This window comes from Sitophilus oryzae, unplaced genomic scaffold, assembly GCF_002938485.1.
Source record: "Sitophilus oryzae breed Bouriz unplaced genomic scaffold, Soryzae_2.0 scaffold_177_pilon_pilon, whole genome shotgun sequence".
Classification (NCBI taxonomy): domain Eukaryota; kingdom Metazoa; phylum Arthropoda; class Insecta; order Coleoptera; family Curculionidae; genus Sitophilus; species Sitophilus oryzae.
Window position 1 is genome coordinate 8,085,812 of NW_022146479.1, and position 21,539 is coordinate 8,107,350.

The 21,539-nt window shown below is 29.5% G+C and overlaps 1 protein-coding gene across 5 annotated transcripts in view; it reads left to right on the top strand.

Annotated features, from left to right (window-relative positions):
- LOC115882318 (small conductance calcium-activated potassium channel protein) overlaps window positions 1-21,539 on the top strand; it is an 84,070-nt gene that overhangs the window by 47,725 nt on the left and 14,806 nt on the right. The window contains exons 4-7 of one of the 5 annotated variants that reach the window (XM_030900319.1): window positions 5,088-5,342; window positions 14,995-15,102; window positions 19,463-19,813; window positions 20,709-20,804. In XM_030900319.1, coding sequence (XP_030756179.1) covers window positions 5,088-5,342; window positions 14,995-15,102; window positions 19,463-19,813; window positions 20,709-20,804 — 810 coding nt within the window. Of the gene's footprint in view, window positions 1-5,087; window positions 5,343-14,898; window positions 15,297-19,462; window positions 19,814-20,708; window positions 20,805-21,539 lie in introns of those variants that run through there. The other 4 variants (XM_030900315.1, XM_030900318.1, XM_030900316.1 and 1 more) reach the window with 4 other exon arrangements.

Sequence of the window (21,539 nt, forward strand, 5' to 3'; positions counted from 1 at the left end):
AGCCCTTGAAATATGGCGTATCGAAAAATAAGCGATGATACTCGAAATTCCCAAAATAGGGTTGCTCAAACATTTATCCCCTATTGATTTAAAATTGATACGTTTCCCTTTTTATCAGCGAATCCATAAAATAGATGGAAAAAGGACTGAAAAAGAAACCGTTTAATATAACATTAAAACGGGAAGCTAAATTTATTCTAAGAGGCTTAAAGTCTGCGAGGAAACCGTAGTTTATTTGATTTTTACCGTTCTTATTAGTTACTTAACGATTTTGGCCGTTACCATGACTTATTTTATGTTGTTAGATGTCACGATCTCCAAAATTAAAGTACTTGAAGGTAAGCTAGATTGGTAGGGCATTTTTACTAGGCTTATAAGGTAGAAGGCTTCGCACGTTACACAAGATTTATTAATTATTTTATAGTTGTAACATATTTTTTAATAAATAAATTAGAAACTTCGTAAAAACGTAATAACCCATAATATACAATAAAAAGGAGTATATTAAAAAATGGCCTACACTTCCTCTCACTCCTTTGTAAATACCAAGATCCCAGAGATAAAAATCCCAGTTTCATAACTACTGTTAATAAAGATTATGCAGAAACTGATACAAGCACAACGCTATCATCTTTCAGAGACCACAGGCCTTGCAATAGCGCGGTTGTTTTAGAGAAGGTACATACAAACTTCTCTGTCGTGATCTAAGAGGATACCTAAAAGGATCAAGCAATTCTCCGAAACAGTTAGTTAGTCTAGTGTAATTCTAGCATCTTAGGCAATATCAGAGAGTTAGTATTTCATAGGATAAAATATTTTAAGATGTAAATATGTGTGATGTATATTATAAAACAATTAAAAAAACAGTTTTAAAAATTAAGTATAACGAAGTAAAATATGATTCACCTTTTATAAATTCCAAAAATTCAATTTATTCTATATTCACACCTTTTAGATGGGTTTTTCGATAAATCAGATAAATTAAAATTACAAAACGTTGTTTTCTGTGTAGGAAGGTAAGGCCTTGTGGGACATGCGGTGAAAAATGGCTTTCTGTGCGAAATTAATCACCAAGGAAAAAGGCGTCTAATAAAACCAAACAAATACCAATAATACCATTTTGATATTGATTTTTATAATACCTTTTGGCTGAAAGCAATCTTTAGCTCGGAATTAAATGGAATTATTGTCGGAAAACCTATATAGAATTTTCTTTTATTGATATTTCTAAAAAAAAATATTTTTAATTTTTTATGAAGAAGGGTAAAACTAATCTTCAAGAATAAGATTTAAAAATAGACTACATATTTTATTTCTAATTCTAAAATCATAAAGTACATTCTGAAGTAGCTCTTCTTTCGAATATTCCTAGAAGTAACATAAAACAATCTTAATGTTTTGCTAAATCCTATACAATCAAAATCTGCATTCGGTTGCTATCAATCAAAAATACCGCTAACGATGATAAATGCCGTTCCAGCGCTTATGGATTTCTCTGAACATCGCTGCTTTCCAAACTGAATGAGAAATATTTCATATTTTACGTTGATTTTAATTTGTTATTAATTATTTCGGCTAATTTATTACTTGCTGGATTTGCGTCATCGGTCCTAATCGACATCAAAACCACCAAAACCCGTCTTTAACATAAATATATCAATACAAATCGGTTATTTCTCAAAATTACACAGGTTTATATATTTCTTTGAGGTAATGTCAAGCAAAGAGAAATGTCACACTATATAAAAGTATAAAAATTTAGCTGTATGACCTTTGGCTAAGCGTGATTTTCAAAGATATAATCGGTACTGGAAGGTTTTACACTTACTTAAACTATTACCGGCTTAAAAGATCTAATCCAAACTTCTTTAACTAAAAAACCGTGAAAATTATTTATTCCACAGATTTAACATACGTGGCGACATAATCTATAAGGTCACGACTTCCCATTTTTTAAGCTAGTAATATTAGATTAATTTATATCGAATTCTATAGGGTACACATTTTAAATTATTAAATATATAGATTTTTCTTTAATTAAACAACTCACATTAAAAACAAAAACAAATTAAACTTGCTTGCTACGAAACCCTTTTAAAAATTCATTAAATATTTATTTCTCAAAACTTTTAGCCCCAAAAAACCGAAATTGCTTCAGTAACTGGATTTTTCGAAGAACTCTGATTGGGAAATAATAAATTAGGGTATTATTGGAAAAAGAATTCTGAAAGCTTTAAATGATGTACCACTTGACCCAGGACTTATTTAAAATTCTAAGTATCATCTACCCTTCCCAGGGGATCGCACCGCAAAGGTTATAACTATTCTTAAAAGGTATCCCCCGTGAATAAAACTGTCATGTCTTTGCCATAATTATTATTATTTCAGGGAGGGGAGATACTAAAAGACATGGAACTAATATTGCTTGTAAGGACAAAGTATGGTTCTCTGTCGTTCTTGTTATTCTTTAGCATAATTACTAAGATAAACATTTATAAACCACTCTTATTATTGAAGGTGTCTTTTTTCTTGATAGAGCACGGCAAATAACTTTAAAACATATATATTTTCCATTGTGAAGCGTTGTTAGTTGAATATTGATTACACGGAATGTAATTATTTCATCGATTTTAATATTACATTTGCTATTCAACGTCCCGTAACTTATTTACCTGTACACTTTCAACTGTAATATGGCAGCAATAAATTTCAAAAGCAATCTGTAACCAGCGATTTAATTCTAATGAATCCTATTTAGGGAAAAAATAAAAATCCAATGATGCCTTTCACTTAAAAAAACATGTCTAAAAACAAGTTTTGTGTTAATTTTTTTACTCTGTCTTACAAGATCATAAAAAACGAACATTTTTCGTTTCTTATACTGAATAAATTGAGCGTGCTCCAAAATGAAGCTTATTAAATTTAAGGAAAGTTTTTTTAGATTTTTATTAAATTATTATATATCTGGCGTATGTTTAAAAACGTCTGATAAAACAATGCCTAATGAAGTTTAAAATTCTGTCAATTACCTTCAAAAAAATAATAAATATGCTCTTTGAATATCTAAAAATATCCTAAAAAGATACAGAAAATAACAAAAACCCTTCCAAGAGACTAAAATTGGTTCTAATTATTTTGCGAAGAAATTTGGAAGGGCTTGTTACACTGTTGTTATAAGAGTGAAATAATGAGGGCTGTATTTTAATGAGATTGGTTATTTTTATAAAACTCCAATCAGAGAATTTTGTTCAATTAAAAATAAAAATAGAGAATATAAAATAATACGAATCTAATATTGTAAAATTCAACTCTAAACAAATTCATACTAAATATGTGTTAGTATAAATAAGATAAAGTGCTTAAATATTATATGATTCGGAATGCTGACTTTCGTAATGCTACTACAAATGCACTTTCACATATACCCTAAGTAATAAAAAACGTAGATTAAATATTTTATATACAGCACAGTAGATTCACACCCTTTAAACCATATAAAGCCCGAGAGAACGAACTTTAAAATTGAAATAAAGTCAGTGAAAATAATTTAATTTAAAAACTAGTGTGTGTGCAGTAAGTTAACAACAGATGCAAATTACTAGGTAGGTTATAAGTACACTCAAAATAACATTTTTCAGTTCAGAGAACGCATTAGTCCCGTAATTCATTTCAGAAAGAGGTTTTTTGCAAAAATCTAAAATACAAGTTTTAATCTTGAGCTTTTCGTATTTTTGTCATGCTGCATCGCTTTAAATAAATTGTTCCTGTCCTCACCCTGTGTATTTTGTGTTCGAGTACTGTAAAAAACCTCTTCCTCTTTTATATCATTTCATAATTTCATTTTTTTAAATCATTTTTGACATATATGACACTTCAACAAAATTAAAATTCTGAGTGGCAAGTAGACTTTATATTCTCATGAATAACAAGAGATAGCTATAAATTTATTAACTTGTAAAAGATAATTGTATACTCTATTAAATGAAATATAAATTCATATTTTTTTTTTCAAAAATTAAATTTAAGAATAAATAAAACCTCCTGAAGGTTCCCTTTAAATTAAGCACACAAATAGCTTACTGTATATATTTCATGCTGCTATACCCCTATGCTAGAAATTATCTTCATTATATAAATTGGAATGGCTTCAAATATGTATTACTTCCTATGTTTCGGCTAGTCCCTATTGTCCAATTTTTTGGAAGGAAGTATATTATTTTGGCCATTATGATTTTTGTAATGAGGAATATCCCGAATTAGATATAATTATAAGTCGCTAAAATGTACTTCCCTTAAGTTTGACTAAACTAAACTTAAGAGCACTATATACTATCTATCTCTTTCTCTGTCTTTTAGCCACTTTTGTTGCACTATCTTTATCTTTGTCTTCCTCTTCCTCTTTGTTTGACACAGTCACGTTTTGTTTACCAATTCCAAGAAACGAATTTGGTTCATTTTTTCTTTCCTCTACATTTTTTTATATAATTTCTCGCCTTTTGGAATTGCCCTTTGGTTATTTATTTTGTCAATTTTTACCAACATCACAACAAACTCATAAGGGTCATAATCAAGAACAAACGAAGAATGAATTCGCCGTCAGTCTCAAACGACAACAATTTAAATACAGACATAAGTATACAGACAGTTTAGAAAAAGAAAATTGATACTTTGGCAGGAAAAACTTTTTAATTCGATCTAAATCGGAGAAACATAAAACTTTTTTTCTAAAAATAGCATAAAAGTATTTCATTTAAAAAGTTCTTTTGTGCGGTAATATTGTTAAATTACATACATTTGATTTGGATAAAATCCATAGTCTGTTAAAGAATATAATTTAGTTGAATTACTTTTATAAAGTCGTAGAAACATTCTTAATTTAAGTACACTGAATTTTATTTAATGCTAAATTAAAAGGACTTGAGTCAAGTCACTCAATTATAGTATCTATGCAGTAAAGGTATTTGAACAGTTGTCGTATATTCGATGTCTGTATTTAACTGAAAGTAATTCCAAAGGGCCTGGCATAACGGATAACGGATTGGCCGTTAAAGTCCAGATGTTGATTGCACTTGTCGGTGACATTCCAGGTGTCGTGCAGTTCGTGTCCAGTCGCGCCCGCCTCCTCTGTGGTCACCACGTTACCGAGCTCCAGGATAATTCGCCAAAGTTCGCAACCGGAAGCATCGGCCGCCCCATGTTGTGGAACAGGCTGTGTTCATCATGGGGTGGCTGCCCACCCATCCACCTCTCTCAGACAGCTAAGAGACCACGATGCAGGAGGCATAGCAGGCATCGCGGCTGATTCGCTTCGAATCAACGGCGCCATGCGCAATTTTCGCCAGGTATGATTGACGCGCAGAGACTTGTGACTTATTTCAGATACAAGCATTTGAAATACAGATATAAGATACAAAATACGTATTTTCAATTTATATTTGAAATTTTTTTTTGAATTTCATCTTGTATTTAGATACCTTTTTTAGTATCTTAGTATTTTATAAATACTTAGTTTGCTAAAATAATTTTACTATATATTATATTTTACAGCATCCAATCATATGTGTCCGTATTCGGTGCGACGAAATAGCTAAGCAACCTTTGCAAGATCTGAATGAAACAATGATAACGTTGAAACTACCCCCTTTTAAACAAAATTAAATACATTTTTAAAGTGAATATGTTGCTTGTTCAAAGCCAACAGCAGAAGACATACAAAGTCTGCAAGGCGATAAAGACACATATTATGGTTGTCTGTTACCCGAACTCATAAGAATCCAGTATATCATTAAACATTTTAAAATTGAAAACCTAAAATACTGCTAAAACACTTTGCTAGATTGCATTGAAGAAAACATAAACAGACGTTTTATCAAGTTTTTGCAATTAGAGCTCGCAGCTAATGATGCAATATTAGCTTCAGTGCCACATCAATTCTTTAAATGAAATGGAAGCCATAATCATTTAAAGATCTGTCCTCGAAGGCCTGGCTGAAACTAATCGTAAAACTAATCGGTAGAAAAAATAAAAATTGGATACTTTAAACTACAATGGAAAATAGGAAAATACGTAAAAAGAAAGGCAAAAGAAGAATCTTATTACATTTTTTAGTGAACTCTAACAAAATAAGTGATACAGTGTTTGAAGACCTAGTTTTACTTAAGTCTAAATTGGCCAAACAAAACTTTTCAAATATGTTTCTCAGACTTACAGGATTCTTGTTCATAATTATTATTAATGTACTAAGCTAAATAAACCTTAAAAATAAAAATATTCTTCTAAAAAGTATTTTATTATAATAAAAGTTTATATAAAATACGTATTTTATATCTAGTATTTCAAATATCCTTTTCAAAAGTATCTTTTATCTGATATCTCAAATACTTTGCTTGGAAGTATCTTGTAACTTGTATTTTTCAGGTATTTTTTGTGAGGTATCTTGTACATCTCTGTTGATGCGAACTTTAATATTTTTCTCGTTAATTTCGGCCCATTAATAACCAACACTATTTCTAGCTGATTTTAAAATAGTCTGTTCATTGTTAACAACATTGTCTACGATTAAATGTAGCCGCACAAATTATATTTCCGCTCAAGCCAAAGCTGCGTAGTCCACACATTGGTCTGCGCAGTCCGAAGCTTCAGAACAAGCTGAATGTGTGCGACTACTTTCTAACTTAAACTATCAGTTAAATAATTAAAAGTGTATATAGGTTGGTCTGAATTGTATTCAGTAAACTTCGGAAGCATGTTCTGCAGATAAAAATAAATAAAATAGTATAAATTTATTTCCTAAAATGTTTCGTTTCGGAGGTAAAGGGTGTAGAAGTTTTATTTTTTTTAATTCGATTAAAAATTATACATATCAATACATTGTCGTCATTGGCCAAAATAAACATACCGGACTAGATAGTTAATTGGCTAAAATAATTTTTTTTACATTAATTATAAATTTTTCAAGAAAAATTATGAAAAAATAGTGTCTGTTGAACGTTTGGCACAAAAATATTTATAAATATATTATTTTAGTCTAATAACTATCTAGTCAACATGTTAATTTTTATGAATGATGACATGCATTGATTATTTCGATTCCTAATATCTTGAGAACCATAACTCGTAGCGATTTTCAATAAGAGACATTGTTTACGTAAAAAAACTGCGGAAATGTATATTTTTTGACTCAGTAGTGTAATATAGTTACAGACGAAAAGTTGGTACTTTTCAAGACGAAGAAGTTAAAAATATGTGGGAGGTGCCTACAGAAGTGCCCCCATGTCAAAAAACACCCAGATACCAATGTTCACCCAAATATGGAAGTTGACTCACAAATTGTTTAGAAAGTAGGGAAATAAAAATGACACCCTGTATCTCCAAAACGAAGCAATTTAAGACATGCTTTTATGCGAACTTTTTTACTTATTTTTATTTGCAAAATATGTTGCCTGATTACTCCTGACCACCCTGTATATTTCTGTAACATAGAGAACTTTGTATGAATCTGAACAATGTATGAATCTCTTCGTAACGTTCACCAAACCAAAAGAATCATCATTTCGTAGAAATCACATTATTTAGTACAAAAATGTACTACTAAATGGCTAGATCTAGATAATGTCGTAATCTGGAGGCAGATATACGTACATACGTACTAGAGTAGTAAATATATTTGCGGTGTATATGTTTGCCGCGAGATTGGATTTTGGATCTCGTAATTTAGCAGCAATTTTTGGTACTCGCAGTGGGATTTATGCGCAACTCTGTGACTAAAGTTTAGTAACAATAATTCTGTTTTCTCCTCATAAAATAGAAAAACAAATCTGAATAAATTATTATTTTTTGAGGTTTTATATCAATATTTCACCCTTCATTTCCCAGATATATCATTTTACAACATACAATAAAATTTATTTTATTAATTGACCATTCAAATTCATTACATTATTAGTAAATCATTTAATGTCAATCTGCGAGTAATGGGGACATATAGAGTTTATGCATTTTCCTGCAATACTAATTTTATAAAACCAAATAATATACGGAATACGGAAGTAACATACATGTGTGTCGTATTTAAATTGAAAGTTATTGGTTGAATTTGATAAAGGATTTTTTCTACAGAAAATTTATTAAAAAATTAATTGGTTTAATAAGATTCTTAAATTAGATTCATTTTTTTCCTGATAAAATTTGATTTATTTTCTTCTTATAAAGAATACCTTTAAATTAAATCAAGTCCATTAAATTCTAGTGGATTCTTTCTCTTACTCTTACTTAAGTAGTAAAGTAATTATGAATTTTAATTAATTTTTATAAGACAAAAATATGAATATAATTATCACGAAAATTCTTAAAAAAAATGTAAACAAGAAACAATATTAATAAATATTCTGAAGTAAAAATTAATAAAACGATTAAGGTTTTGTTGAGGAAAATTTAAAAAAAATCGAAATATTAATAAAGTAAATTTAATAGTTTACTTACAATTCACTGAGTTGAAGCTGGAGCCTGTAAAAAAATAAATCAATATTTAAGTAGGTACATTAAAAATAAATGATAATTTTAAATATGCAAAAAATGGAATTCTCGAAATTTAAATATGGGAAATTTTATAATAGGGTCTTTAATAATAAAAAATCGCATTATTCATAAATCATTATACCATTTAAACGTTTGGCTGCCATAAAGATTCAACGAAGTCAGAAATGATTCCATTAAAAGTCAATTTCGAAAAGTAACAAAACTGTGCAATTGTCTGCTTTATAGATAAGCAATTTTTATGGCTTCTTCCATAAATTCGCAAAAATGTTATAAAGATAAAATAATACATCGAACAGGGCTTTTTGGTTAACGTGTAAATTTTATACGCTCACTACCAATTTGTCAAATTTTAATATTTTACGTTCTACAAACAGGATCATCTTTCATATCAACAAAGTCCTTCTTTTTTCGATTGATTTCAACCTAGATATCTATACTACTCGACTATTAATCATAAAAATCTTTGATTTATTATTCTATTTACATGTCCTTTGTAAGATATACATAGTTCGTTTAGAGTTAATTTTATTTTAACAATAAGAATGTGGTAGCTGTACTGATAAACACATATTAAAGAAAAACTCGTTAATAGTATGTTTTTTGTTCACTTGAATAAAGGATAATATAATATCAGTAATATTAATCAAAATATTAATAAGAAAAAATCATACAATATAATAGAACATTTATCAGTAAATAACTATATTTTTGCAAGTCATTACTAACTTTCATCAAAAACGATATAAATATAATATCTAAGCACTTTATACGCAGAACTAAACGAGAATTGCGTCTAAAATATTCAATTACTCTGAAGAACAGTCTCGTACGTTAAAGATACTGACAGGGAATATGTCATGTCTTAGTGAACGATATAGGGCTTCTAGACCCTATTCTCCTAGACAAACCAAATATTTTCGGCATACCCTAACTTATTGTCGACATACCACACGCACCCTTTCAACCGCTAAAAATTAACCTCAAGCAATTTTGATGACACAAGCAATTTATTTAAATATAGAGTATATTACATTTGAGATTAACGTAATGCTTATATCATTCAGTTCATAGTGAAACCCTTAAAAACAAATAAGTAACTTAATTGTGGATAAAACAAAGAGTATAAAATAAACAGTTTGAGTGAAACATGTGTGGTTCAAGTATCTACCATTGCGGGTGGGCCTACAATTTAAGAGGGTAATAACATCTATCATAAATGTAATACAAGATGCCTGGATGTCATAAAATATACCGTAGAATTCCAAAATATAGCTCTTCGCAACATCCTTTTACTTAGAAACGTACACTGAAATAAACAGGGCAACATATTTTTTTGTGAGACAGAAACTAAAGTTTTGCTCTATCAAAAAATATATATTTTGTACCATTATATTTACACGAGATATGAAAAGTGAATACGAAAACTTACATTTTGTAATATTTTTTTACATAAAATTATTTGGAGAAAAATATTTTAATCTATGTACTGCTTCTATTAGAGAATCTTTTCTTAATGACAGGTGCTATGAGACCGTATAAAGTGAGGGCTAAAATATAAATTGGCACAGAATAAGCAGAATAACCCTAATCATGTGTCACGGGAATTATAAATAGATTATCAAAGGCAAAGTGTAGACTGGTGCTCTCATAGATGAATCTTTAAAAGGTGTTAGTCTGATTGATACCCGAAGGTATACACTCCACTCTAAAACATTAAACATTTAACCTTTCGTTAAAAAAAATTAGGTATATCAAAACAAGAATAATAATCATAAAAAAAAATATTTCTCGCCAAATTTTCAGTATTGTCGTAAATAACATTGTTTTAGGAATAAAGTAAACATTTGCCAATACAGAATATCCAATATTTTCCAAACTTATCAGAAATGTTTGCCGAAAATAAAAAGAAACGTTTTAAAATTCGATTCGGTCCAAATGTTCTGTTTGTATTTAATTTAATATAACTCCGAAACGTACTGTCGCAAAGTTTTCTCTTGTTCATAAATTCTGTTAACCTTTCTAGGATTTATAATTCTACTACAGCAAAAAAGCTATTTTTTAGTTCTAGAAAATTCGAATTGAAAAGTTTAATTCAAGCCTTCTGTGAAATTAACTTGGTAAATATGTCAATTAAAGTCTTAACAAGAAGAAACCGATAAGCCCAAACTAATGTTTTTTGGATAAAAGGGATTTAACTTTGAACTTTGAAGGTCTTTGTGGTTTTACCAAAAAAGCCGTGCTCATTTCAACAATAGGGTAGTTAAGTTTGGCAAAAATTGGAATTATTTAACCAGGGTAGCAGCCTTAAAATTAAGATTAACGGAGAAAATCTACCTAAAACATTAATAAAATTCATTTGAAGATGTAGCACTCGTTTTTAATGGGCACATATTCCAAATAAGCATAACATTTTCTACAAATTCTGAAATGTTCAAAGGACTTAGAAATTAGAATTAGAGAAAAAACAAATATCTGCCTGAATAATATGGTTTATGCACAGCATAATTTTCAGCTAAAAATTGCCTACGCTTATTGTCTAAAATGAACTGAACTTCTATTCAATTTTAAACCTGCAAAATCAGCAACTTTTACATTTCTACCAAATAATCCCTTTTAATTTATTTTGAAATTGTACTTTTCGTGATTTTTAAATTTTATTTGAAATATATTATACTTTAATGTGTTTTCATGCAGTTTTATGGGCTTGATACAAAAAATCGCAACGATCCCCCCATATGTTACTGCTGCAGTGGAAATATATAAGAACATGTCAGTTGAAAAGAGTAAATTATTGTAAGGTAACACGTAAGGTCTGCCTTATATGTCCGTCCAAATGCATAGATGTACAAGATAAAGCAAAATTTATTAGCTTGTTTGCCAACAATTTGGATGGGCTATACGGCTGAATCGATAACAACATACGAATCCACCCAAAGACAATACGGCATTACATTTTAAAGTATCACGTCGAGACATCTTATATATTTGACTTACTACAAATTCATAAAATTCATGTTAGAAAGCATAATTTACCTGGATTCGATATCTTTTTGTTTTAAATTCATAAAATTATACACAGACGTACAGTGACATTTCGTGATAAATAAACATTAATTTTAAGTCTGGAAGGAAATTCATCAGAAAGACAAAAGTTTTGATAATCCATAAATAAAGAGATTTTCTGTGACGTTTTTCTTATAAACATTACAAATAATTATGTCAAAATTAGTAAACTGAAACAATTAGTTCAGATAGAAAGTTTTAAACGGAAGAAACTTTAGTAACTAAACTAATTTATTTCTCCTTATCTCTTCTACCTTCTTTCTCTTTTGCTTTTAACGTGAACTGTAGAAAGTTTTAGAATTTTTCCTCAGTTTTCATTCGAGACATAAATAAATCAGAGTATGATTGGCTCTGGGTTTTTTAAAACTTTACTTTTTTTAGATACTTCTTGATATGAATGTATAATGAGTTTTAGCTTCATGTCCCGACGCTGATGACAAAAAAATGCAATATTTTCGCCATAATTCATATTCTTTTTCCCTAAAAATTCTCTAACTGGAATGAATAGGATCTTGTAAAAGTTTTATGAATAACTACTCTAAAACTGTCTGAACTTTTCCCAGAATAAAAATGCTTAGCAGACTGCTAAAAGGAATTATTAGGAATATAAGTAATCCGAAATACCATAAAACAGAAAGGCAATAATAAAGCAAGCTTCTTTAAGTTTATAATGGAAACACCAAGAGCTTTAAAATGAGCTGGATAATTTTACTACCTGACTTTCCAAGTTCAACAATAATCAAGTTTTCAACGGTTTAAACTTGGATATAACTTTTCAAAGTATGGAATATGACATATCTAACTAAGAAATTAACTTAAACATAAGCTCCGTGATATAATATTAATAAAGCCATTTCGATAATTATAAAAGAGATTTCTTAACACTCAGAAATAAAGATAAGGTATCTACAAAGGAACCAACTTTTTGATGTTAAACTAAATTTATATAAAACGAGACGCGTATGTAAAGTTTTCTTAATCAGAAAGTTCTTCTAGAAAATTAAAACGTTATAATGGATGTACGAATATAATAAATGAACTTAAATATAAACTTCTATAGAATATAATTTAACATAATCCTTGATGAAATAGTGTCCGCAATTTTGAAAACTTATGTTAATTTCAATTTTATATGTTTGGTGGATTTAAGGCTTTAAAGTTTTCAAAATTAATTTCCAAATTAACAGACTGTTATTTGTGTTTAAAAAAAGGAACATTTGCTTTGTATTTTCCTAATGAACTTGCCTGAAATAAATTACGATAACTTTAGTTCAGTACAGAAATGGAATTCATTTATTCGAATTTCATTTCAGTCAAACTAATTTCTTTAAATTAATTAGAACATCGTTCACTCTCGGAAAATATTTAAAACGATCTCTAACTTAATAAAACGTTAATCAAAACATCCTTTTCAAAGCCTCCTCGTTTTTCATCATTAAATTTTCTAATTACATTACACAAAAATGAACAACAAAATAATATATCTGAAATTTCTGTAAGGAACTAATTTATTTAATTACTTAATGAGAAAAAAAAACGGAGCAAAAAAGTCGATAAGTAATCTTGGACTGTGGGACTTCTGGGCAGAATTAAATGGAAAAGGAATGAGCATCTTTTTTCTGTTTTTTTTGGTAACAACCTATTCGCAATATTGCCTTTTAAAGAAATTCATTTCAGAAAAAAATACCGTAAGAAACGTAAGCATTTCAGTTTTGAAAAAAGTTAAATTTAATTTATACAAAGTATTAAAATGTTTTAATTAAAATTAATCACAATTTTTGCCAAATCATACAAAAAAACATAATAAGCTTTGGAACATTTCTTAGTTGGAATGAATATGGCTTTTTTAAAAATTCTTTCATTAATAACATTGCCTTCTTTATCAGCAACTCTTTTGACATTTTTTTCCGCGTAGGCTATTTAAGTGCTTGATAAATTATTCTCTTTTTAGCAACACCCTCTCTAACAGATGGTTAAATAAAAAAAAATAAGTTATCATTTTTACACATTTTGGAATTATATTATCTTAAGTAAACCAAACACTTATTAGAGTTTATAAATAAATAAGGTAATATTTTTAGTTTGATATATTCTTAAACGTAGTCTTAATTTTTTTTATAGACACTTCATAAAATCTAGGCTCTTGATAATTAGGTAAAATAGCCCCAGTTAATGCCAGATTTCTTTATTTTTGTGGATTTTTATACTGATTTAACATGCCATATTCCACCCCTGATACATAAAAAGCCTCAACAACTAAAACACTATATCTTTAATGGTGTATAGAACGCAAACTTATTATTAGACACTGTTAATCCGATTTAAATAATTCAGTCAATTCAATTGAAATATATATATTTTTTCTAACTAGCTTAAAAATATTTGCCGCTGAATAAAAACCGATAAAGTTGAAAATTTATATTTCTCAATATTTAGTTGAATTTTCAAACAGATATAAATTCCGTTTAAAATAAAACCAAGCATTTTTCACTCAGTTTTTGCATGAATAGCGATAGTCATTGGGTGTTAAATAAATTTATATTTTATGAAATTTATTTTCAAAAATTTGTCATATTCTATAGGATTTTAACAAGAACGCGGTATTTCGATTCATAAGGGGCCAAATTTTGTCTATTTTTTATAAAGAGCTGTCCTTTTATTACCAGTGAAATAAAAAATCTATTTTTGATAGGGTTGTAATAAGTCCTTGACATAAAATAAAAAAGCATGTAAAATTAACTAGAAGTGGGTCTGTCTGCACATTTAAAAAATACTTTAGTATTACAATTTTAATATAATATAGTATTATTTATTATTAAAATAGAAATAATGCTAAAATGCGCTAAAATATTTTTAAATATAATTTAAAAATTATTTTAGCATACTCCATAATTTCTGGTAAAATTACTGCTGCATAATAAGTGTATAAAAAAAATCACATATTATGTATTTATTTTTATATACACATAAAAATATATATGTAAATTAATTAGTAGATAAAAATGCATCCATGCACAATTTTTATGGTTATGGTTCTCATTTTCTATTTTTTTCAACTATTGAAAACTAATACAGCTAACCTTTTTTCATGTATTGACTATTAACTATTAGCTAAAGCACATTATTTTTGACTGTTACTCGTTGTGTGTTTTGCGCAAAATATTTTATTATGATTTATATTTTCTAGGAAAAGTGTGGAAAATATAAAAAATAATGAAAATTTAAGGCGCACTCTAACAAGCTTTTAAAGTAATTTCTTGACATGGCACCGTATGAATTTCGTTGTCAGAACTTTAGCGTTTTCGCGTTTTATTTTTCCGTGCGACTGGCGTGTGCAGCAGGATCGCTGGCCTCAAATCTGTCGAGATGAATTGTATGATTCTCTCTATATAGGGTTCTGGCATGCTGTCTTCTTCTCAAACAATGGCGCAGGCGCGAAGAACAAGACTCAAGCGCGCCCTTACAGAAGTCTCCAGCGACACAGTGTCCTATGTAAAAACGGTTGGATGATCATTTAGAGTCCCTTTGAATTTTTAGGCCGAAAGTCCTTACGTTTTGCCACATAACCTCAAAACAACCTGGCCGTCTGTTTACTCGGATCTCGGCGAAATGTGTTTGTTTTTCGGCAAAAAAATATATTTCTCGTTTAAACGTGAATATCCACTTGCGGCGTCAGAATTACGCTACACAAACAGGTAAAAACAACTTTTGAATTTCCTCTGTCGCGCAAAAACTTTTCGCTTCGCTCAGCGGTTTGCTTTTTTTATAAAACTTTCGTTCAAAGTTTCATACAAAATACTGTGTATGTCAAAATTTTCTTTTATAAATACTTTGATAACTCTCGTGAAGTATAAAGCGCAACTTTATTTTTAATTTTCAATAAACTAATAGTTTATTTGTAATCATCAATCAAAAATTCTAGTGCAATTTTTTTATAATTCTCAGAAGCAAGAAGCGCACCTTTTGTGAATATTAAATAATAATAAAAAATAATTAGTTCTTGAACCCTAATAAAATTCAGAATTTCATCTAAAAAAAATCGTTACATCTCTTGCATATTTGTTCTCATAATTCTCAAAACTATGATACGCACTCCTTTGGTCTATTTTCAAAATAAAATAAGTACAAGAATTCTACAAAAGTATTCCAAGTATATTACTACTTGTACCATATAAATTTAATTAGAAAAAAAAATATTGTTCAAGAAACTTGAAAATAAAAATTTAAATAGCTATTTAGTATATTTTGAATTAATTTTTAAATTCCACAACAAATTAACAAAAAGTTTACGTTTTATATTAACACATCTGACAACTTTCAGTATAGCTTAACTAGACGGTTTTAAAAATAAAAAAAATATAGATAATGGTCTAGGTACTTTGAGGTTATGAGACTAAAAATCACCGCTTGAAGTTTTTCTAGATTACCTACTAAAAAATGCACTAACTGAATTCAATCCTCAGGTTCTTAGCACAACAGCACCTATCACCTAGCATGTAATTTATGAACTACAATAGAAAATATACAATAATAATTTTGTCATAAGAAAATACACAAATTCTCTCTTACCTAATTTAAAACTAATATTTTGTAACCAATCAAATTTTTTTTTCTATTAAGAAAGCAAAGAGTCCTACCCTAAAATATTGTAGTATAAACAAAATAACTTGGGCAAATATTTGAATATTTTAAAAAATAAGTGTATTAAAGTAATTCTCATTTATCATTGTCCACCTACGGCGTGGAAAACCTTTACATGAGATTTAATTCACTTTTCAGGGGAAAAAAGGGAATCTATTAACCTAAATATTTAATCAGCATTTCACGCAATGCCAAATTGTATAAAAGGCCTTTCTTTAAAAGAGAATTACGCAATAAAGGGCCTACTGTTGTGGATTAGAGAAACACACGAGCCGGCTATAAATTTTTATATTAACGCCTTAGAAATTTCCCTTAAATGTTCAATATTAAATAAAGCCTATAGAACGTCTAAAAAATACGTAATTAATAGATTAATTGTTTTGACTTTGTCGTCGATACGGTTTCTCTAGGGCAGAACTGTTTTAATTTTCATGTCGATTACACAAAGAAAAAAAATCTCTTTGTTAACTCACGAAAAACTCTTGTTTTTGGCATGTAGAAAATTGAATTGGAAAAAGGAACGCTTAAATTGGAAAACTACGAGACGATTACTATTATCTTTAGCCCAAAAGATCATTAATGGTAACAAAATATTATTTTAATAAAAACAAAAAGGAAAATGACAAGATTACTTTGTATATTTTGAAACTGCATTATTTTTTCTATTATTTATGCAGTTTTTCTCCTTTAAAATCAAACCACCGCGTGCTTCTTTACGAATTTATTTTTATTTTGTATTTCCATTTTTTTTTCTAATTAACTTTAATTTATCTTTTCTCTTAATTAATGTTTTCTACCTCTGTCCCTATTAAAATTCAAGAGATCATACTCTTTACAAAAATAACGGATCGAAAATTATCCAAAAACATATAGAATATAAAAAGTACAAAGAAAAAACAAAAAGCTTCTCTAAAATAATAACGGGATTTTAAAACAACGTAATGTGTGAATAAAAAAATAATTAAAAAAACGTTAATTAGTACGAAGTTGTGGAACAAACGAAGTAAAGAAGCACGCAGATGTATATATTAATATTACAAATGTAATTTTAGGCCCGAGAAATTAGTTTAAACCAAGACCTCATTCTCCTAACTGCATTTACACAAGCAACAGAATGAGAAAGCAGCTCGCGGGATTGATGATAATTAAACGAAGTATTTATTTAAACCACGAAATTAAGGGGCAGATTTAATTTAAATTGAAGAAAAACATGCATGCCTCGGGATAAAACGTATCAAATACGTGAAAAATCGGATAAAAATTAGACCTAAATCGCTATAATCTTTACTGATTAATCAGCGTTAAAAAATAATCTCCGGATAAAAAACTTTATCAATCGATGTAAAATTTGCGTTGTACAACCACTCAATACCGTTGGAAACTCCTGCTAATTACATTGAACGTTGCTTTTTCCGTTCCCCAAACATAAATAATGAATATCTCTGTCTCTCAATTTCAATCCCAGTGTTTCGACAAAAAAAGATTGCCCAAAGGTAAATTTTTATGATTCGCCTCTTGTGAAATTTATATCCGTAATATCGGTTGATTTTTTTTAATCTTTGTCAAATCGCGCTTCAATTGGCTTTTTCAATACGTCATTTAATTGGCTTGGAGCGAAAATAGCATATCCATTTTTTGTTTGAAAGTTTGAGAGAAAACTGAATCCTATAGTTATTTAGTTGAATTAAAAATACACCCATTACGCTTTTTAAGGCATCAAAACAAGCTTTGTATAGCTTTAGAGCTTTTATTAGTCGAATCAGAAATCTTAGCTTGTATAACTCATCTGAATATGAATGCCAACGCAATGTCACCAGAGATATTCTGCATCGCAAGCATTTTCTGGCTAGAAGTCTCGAAAACCATAATAAAAACGGCGTCATTAAATTTCTAGGGCTTCAAACTAGTTTTCTTATAAATATTTTTAATTAATACCTAGATGGTTAAGTCTGAAAATAGAATTCGTTTAGAAAAATATGTTTATTGCTAAGCTCTCTAGTACAAAAAATGTCACAGACGCGTTCATATTTTTTTTAAAGCTTTTTGGTGGAAGAATTATAAAAAAAATATGATACAGAATATATTATAAAAATATGATACAGAACATGTTTGTGGACATTGTATGCTTCATATATTGTCTGTTTGTCAAAAATATTACTCAGATGCAGAAATGTGAAATGTGTTTTATTTTATGTACTGGCTAAACAACCGCCGGCGTTATTGTTAGTGTATACAAAAAGATTTCCATATCTTTAAATGCCGGTGAAAAATTGAATCAAACGTCGCCGAAATCACAACAATTAATATCTTTGAATTGTCATTTTTTAACTTGAATTGAGCCCCCCCTGTCGTTGATATTTAATAATAGTTCTAAAATTGTAAAACATTTTTAAAATTAAAATATTTAAAGCAATAAAGATGCGTATTAATCAAACAGAGAAAAACTAAGGAAAAAAGAATGAAACCAAAGCAATCAAAACACGTTTACAGCATGTTTTGATTGCTCGAGCTATAGATAGACATTAACCTGCCTTTTAAGGTCCACCGACCGCCAAATCAGTACTGAATCACTCCATTCTAACGAACTCATTTCGAAATGATAACATAACTTATATTTTTGCATTTCGATTAGGTGATAAAATAGTTTAATGTTCGTTGTTTGCTATTTTGGATCTATCATGTCAAAAATATTTTTTTCGTATGCAATAAAATATAGTTTTATTTTGACAACAGTACCTAATCGCGGAATTACTAATTAATTATTTGGTAAGAGCGGTATTTCTGTTTCGGCATTCTTTATATATTTAGCAAAAACCGCGGTTGTTAATAATTTTAAATTCCTGTTTCGGCGATATTCAATGTTAATACATATGTAAAACCGTCCAATGGCGGTGATTTAGCCAGTTCGTTTATTTCAATGCAGCAAAGAGACAATATAATACCGTATGATCGAAAAAAAAAACGGCATCCAGTTGGCTTGGAAATAAACATCGATGACATTCCCCATATAATTTTACATATAAAATGACAGCGATCTTCATTTCATAGCCATCGCTGATGCCGTTTTTTTTTCGATCATACGATACTAAGAGAATGTTACTGAATACAAGCAGGATTTAGATGAATTGCACTGGCCATGTTGAGCTGATGCAAATTAACCAAATGACAATTATTTACAATTACAAGACTCTACTTAACGATTGATCTGCATGTGTTGCAGTTGAGGAAACCAGTCTCAACCCTATCCATTCCCGGGGCTGTGAAAAACTCAAGCAGGGATTCGGCGGGGGGCGGGGGCAAGATGCAGCAAGAAGAAGGAGCCGGGGTAGCCCTGGTGGGCCACGTGGACTACCCGAGGTTCATGGAGGACCGCACGATAGGCACGGGGTACAAGGGGCCCTCGTCAGGTAGCCTCAAGCACAAGCCGAACGTAGGCTATAGGTTAGGTCGGCGTAAAGCCCTCTTCGAAAAGCGGAAACGGATAAGCGACTACGCCTTGGTGATGGGAATGTTCGGGATTATTGTTATGGTTATAGAAAATGAACTTTCAAGTGCCGGAGTTTATCGGAAAGTAAGTACACTTTCACAATTCTTCGGTAAATATACTGGTGTGACATAGAGATTGCAAAACCCAGTAGTATAGTAGTTGATTGCCTGCATGAAGTGTAGTAAACTACAACACTTTTATCCCAGTCTCTTTAGAAATAACCTAATAACCAGATTTTATTAACAGTGATGAGATTTTTTAAAATTCCTTTCAATAAATTAAAATATCATCAATTATTATTAACTCACATTTATCTGAAAATATTAATAAAATATATTTGCATTTCCTAGTTGTTGCAATTTCTATGTCACACAGTATAGAAAGTTAACCATAACCACTTATATACGAACGATTTGACCTTATAAAGAGATGATTTTGTGGCACCAGGTGTGGACCTTAAAAGACACACAAAATTACCCCCTTCGGTTGGCTAAGAAACTATTAACTTAATTGTGCCATTCCCCCAAACTGAAATAGGTAAACCCACTTAATTACAAACTCGTTTGCAAAGTTTGTGCAATGCCGCGTTTCTTAGAGCAACGTGTAATGTCTTTATAACTTGAATATATATTAGATGTGTCACATAAAAATACGCAGTAAGAAATTATAAAGGCAGGAACAGTTTTTCTTGAGAAAATATTTTAAATAACATATGAAAAAAATATGATAAAGCCTATAAACCTTTATCATAACTCTACCGTAGCTGCTCTGTTCAATTCTGATAGAAGGAAGATTTGGGTGGCTCAATAAAACTTCGATAAAGCCCATATGTTACTGAGAAGTTACAGACTCACGACCGTCTGGGATAAACTAGACTACAACATTTTTCCTAACAATGTTAAAATGTAATTTAATAAATCTTTAGAGGCTTTCTAAATCTATTTGCTATGTTATATTAATTTTTTAATTTTTGTTCTAGGATGAATTTTACTCAATTGCGCTCAAAACTTTGATATCTGTATCGACTGTGATTCTTTTAGGCCTCATTGTAGCCTACCATGCTTTAGAAGTACAGGTAATGAACATTTTTGTTTATCTTCAGTCGTTAAAAATATAATAAGGCCTTTTTCAATTAAAAATGTGTTATTGAATAGAATAAAACAAGATATAAAATTATATTGGCCTTGTTTGTTCAGCTTTTCATTTTAGTTACACATAGACGTATGTTTGTTTCTGTGCACCGTATAGCACCTAATTTATTTGCATTCTGGTACTTTGTTACGTAGTTTTATATGAAAAGAATAAAGTACGACGTAAAAACAAAAACAAAGCCGAGTGTTGGTTTTGCGTGCAACAATTTAACGATCAGTGACTGCAATTAAAACTTTTAGCGACTACAAAGACAAAGCAACGTATTATCTAACAACAATAAAGTCACAAAAATTTCACATTTTAACTTCACACATTGTCCCCACATTAAAAATAAAGTATTTTAGTTCATTTTTCGGGGAAAAAATGTTACGTTTGACATTTTGTTTATGTATTATTTATTTTTATATTTATGACATGTGTTGTTTCACAAAAGCGAAAAAAACACATAAAAGGAATATTTCCGGCTTCTTTTAAGTATAATACGATGTAAAAATTCGTAAGGAAATGTTTTCTTTGCGGCTATTGTTCGAGTTCAAAAGAAAGAAGAATTATATAAATAGCTTTTCGGGATCCCTTTCAAAATTATATTTCTACATTTAACAAGATTGTATGTATCACCGTATCAAGAATTATTTTTATATCGATTGAAAAAAAAGGT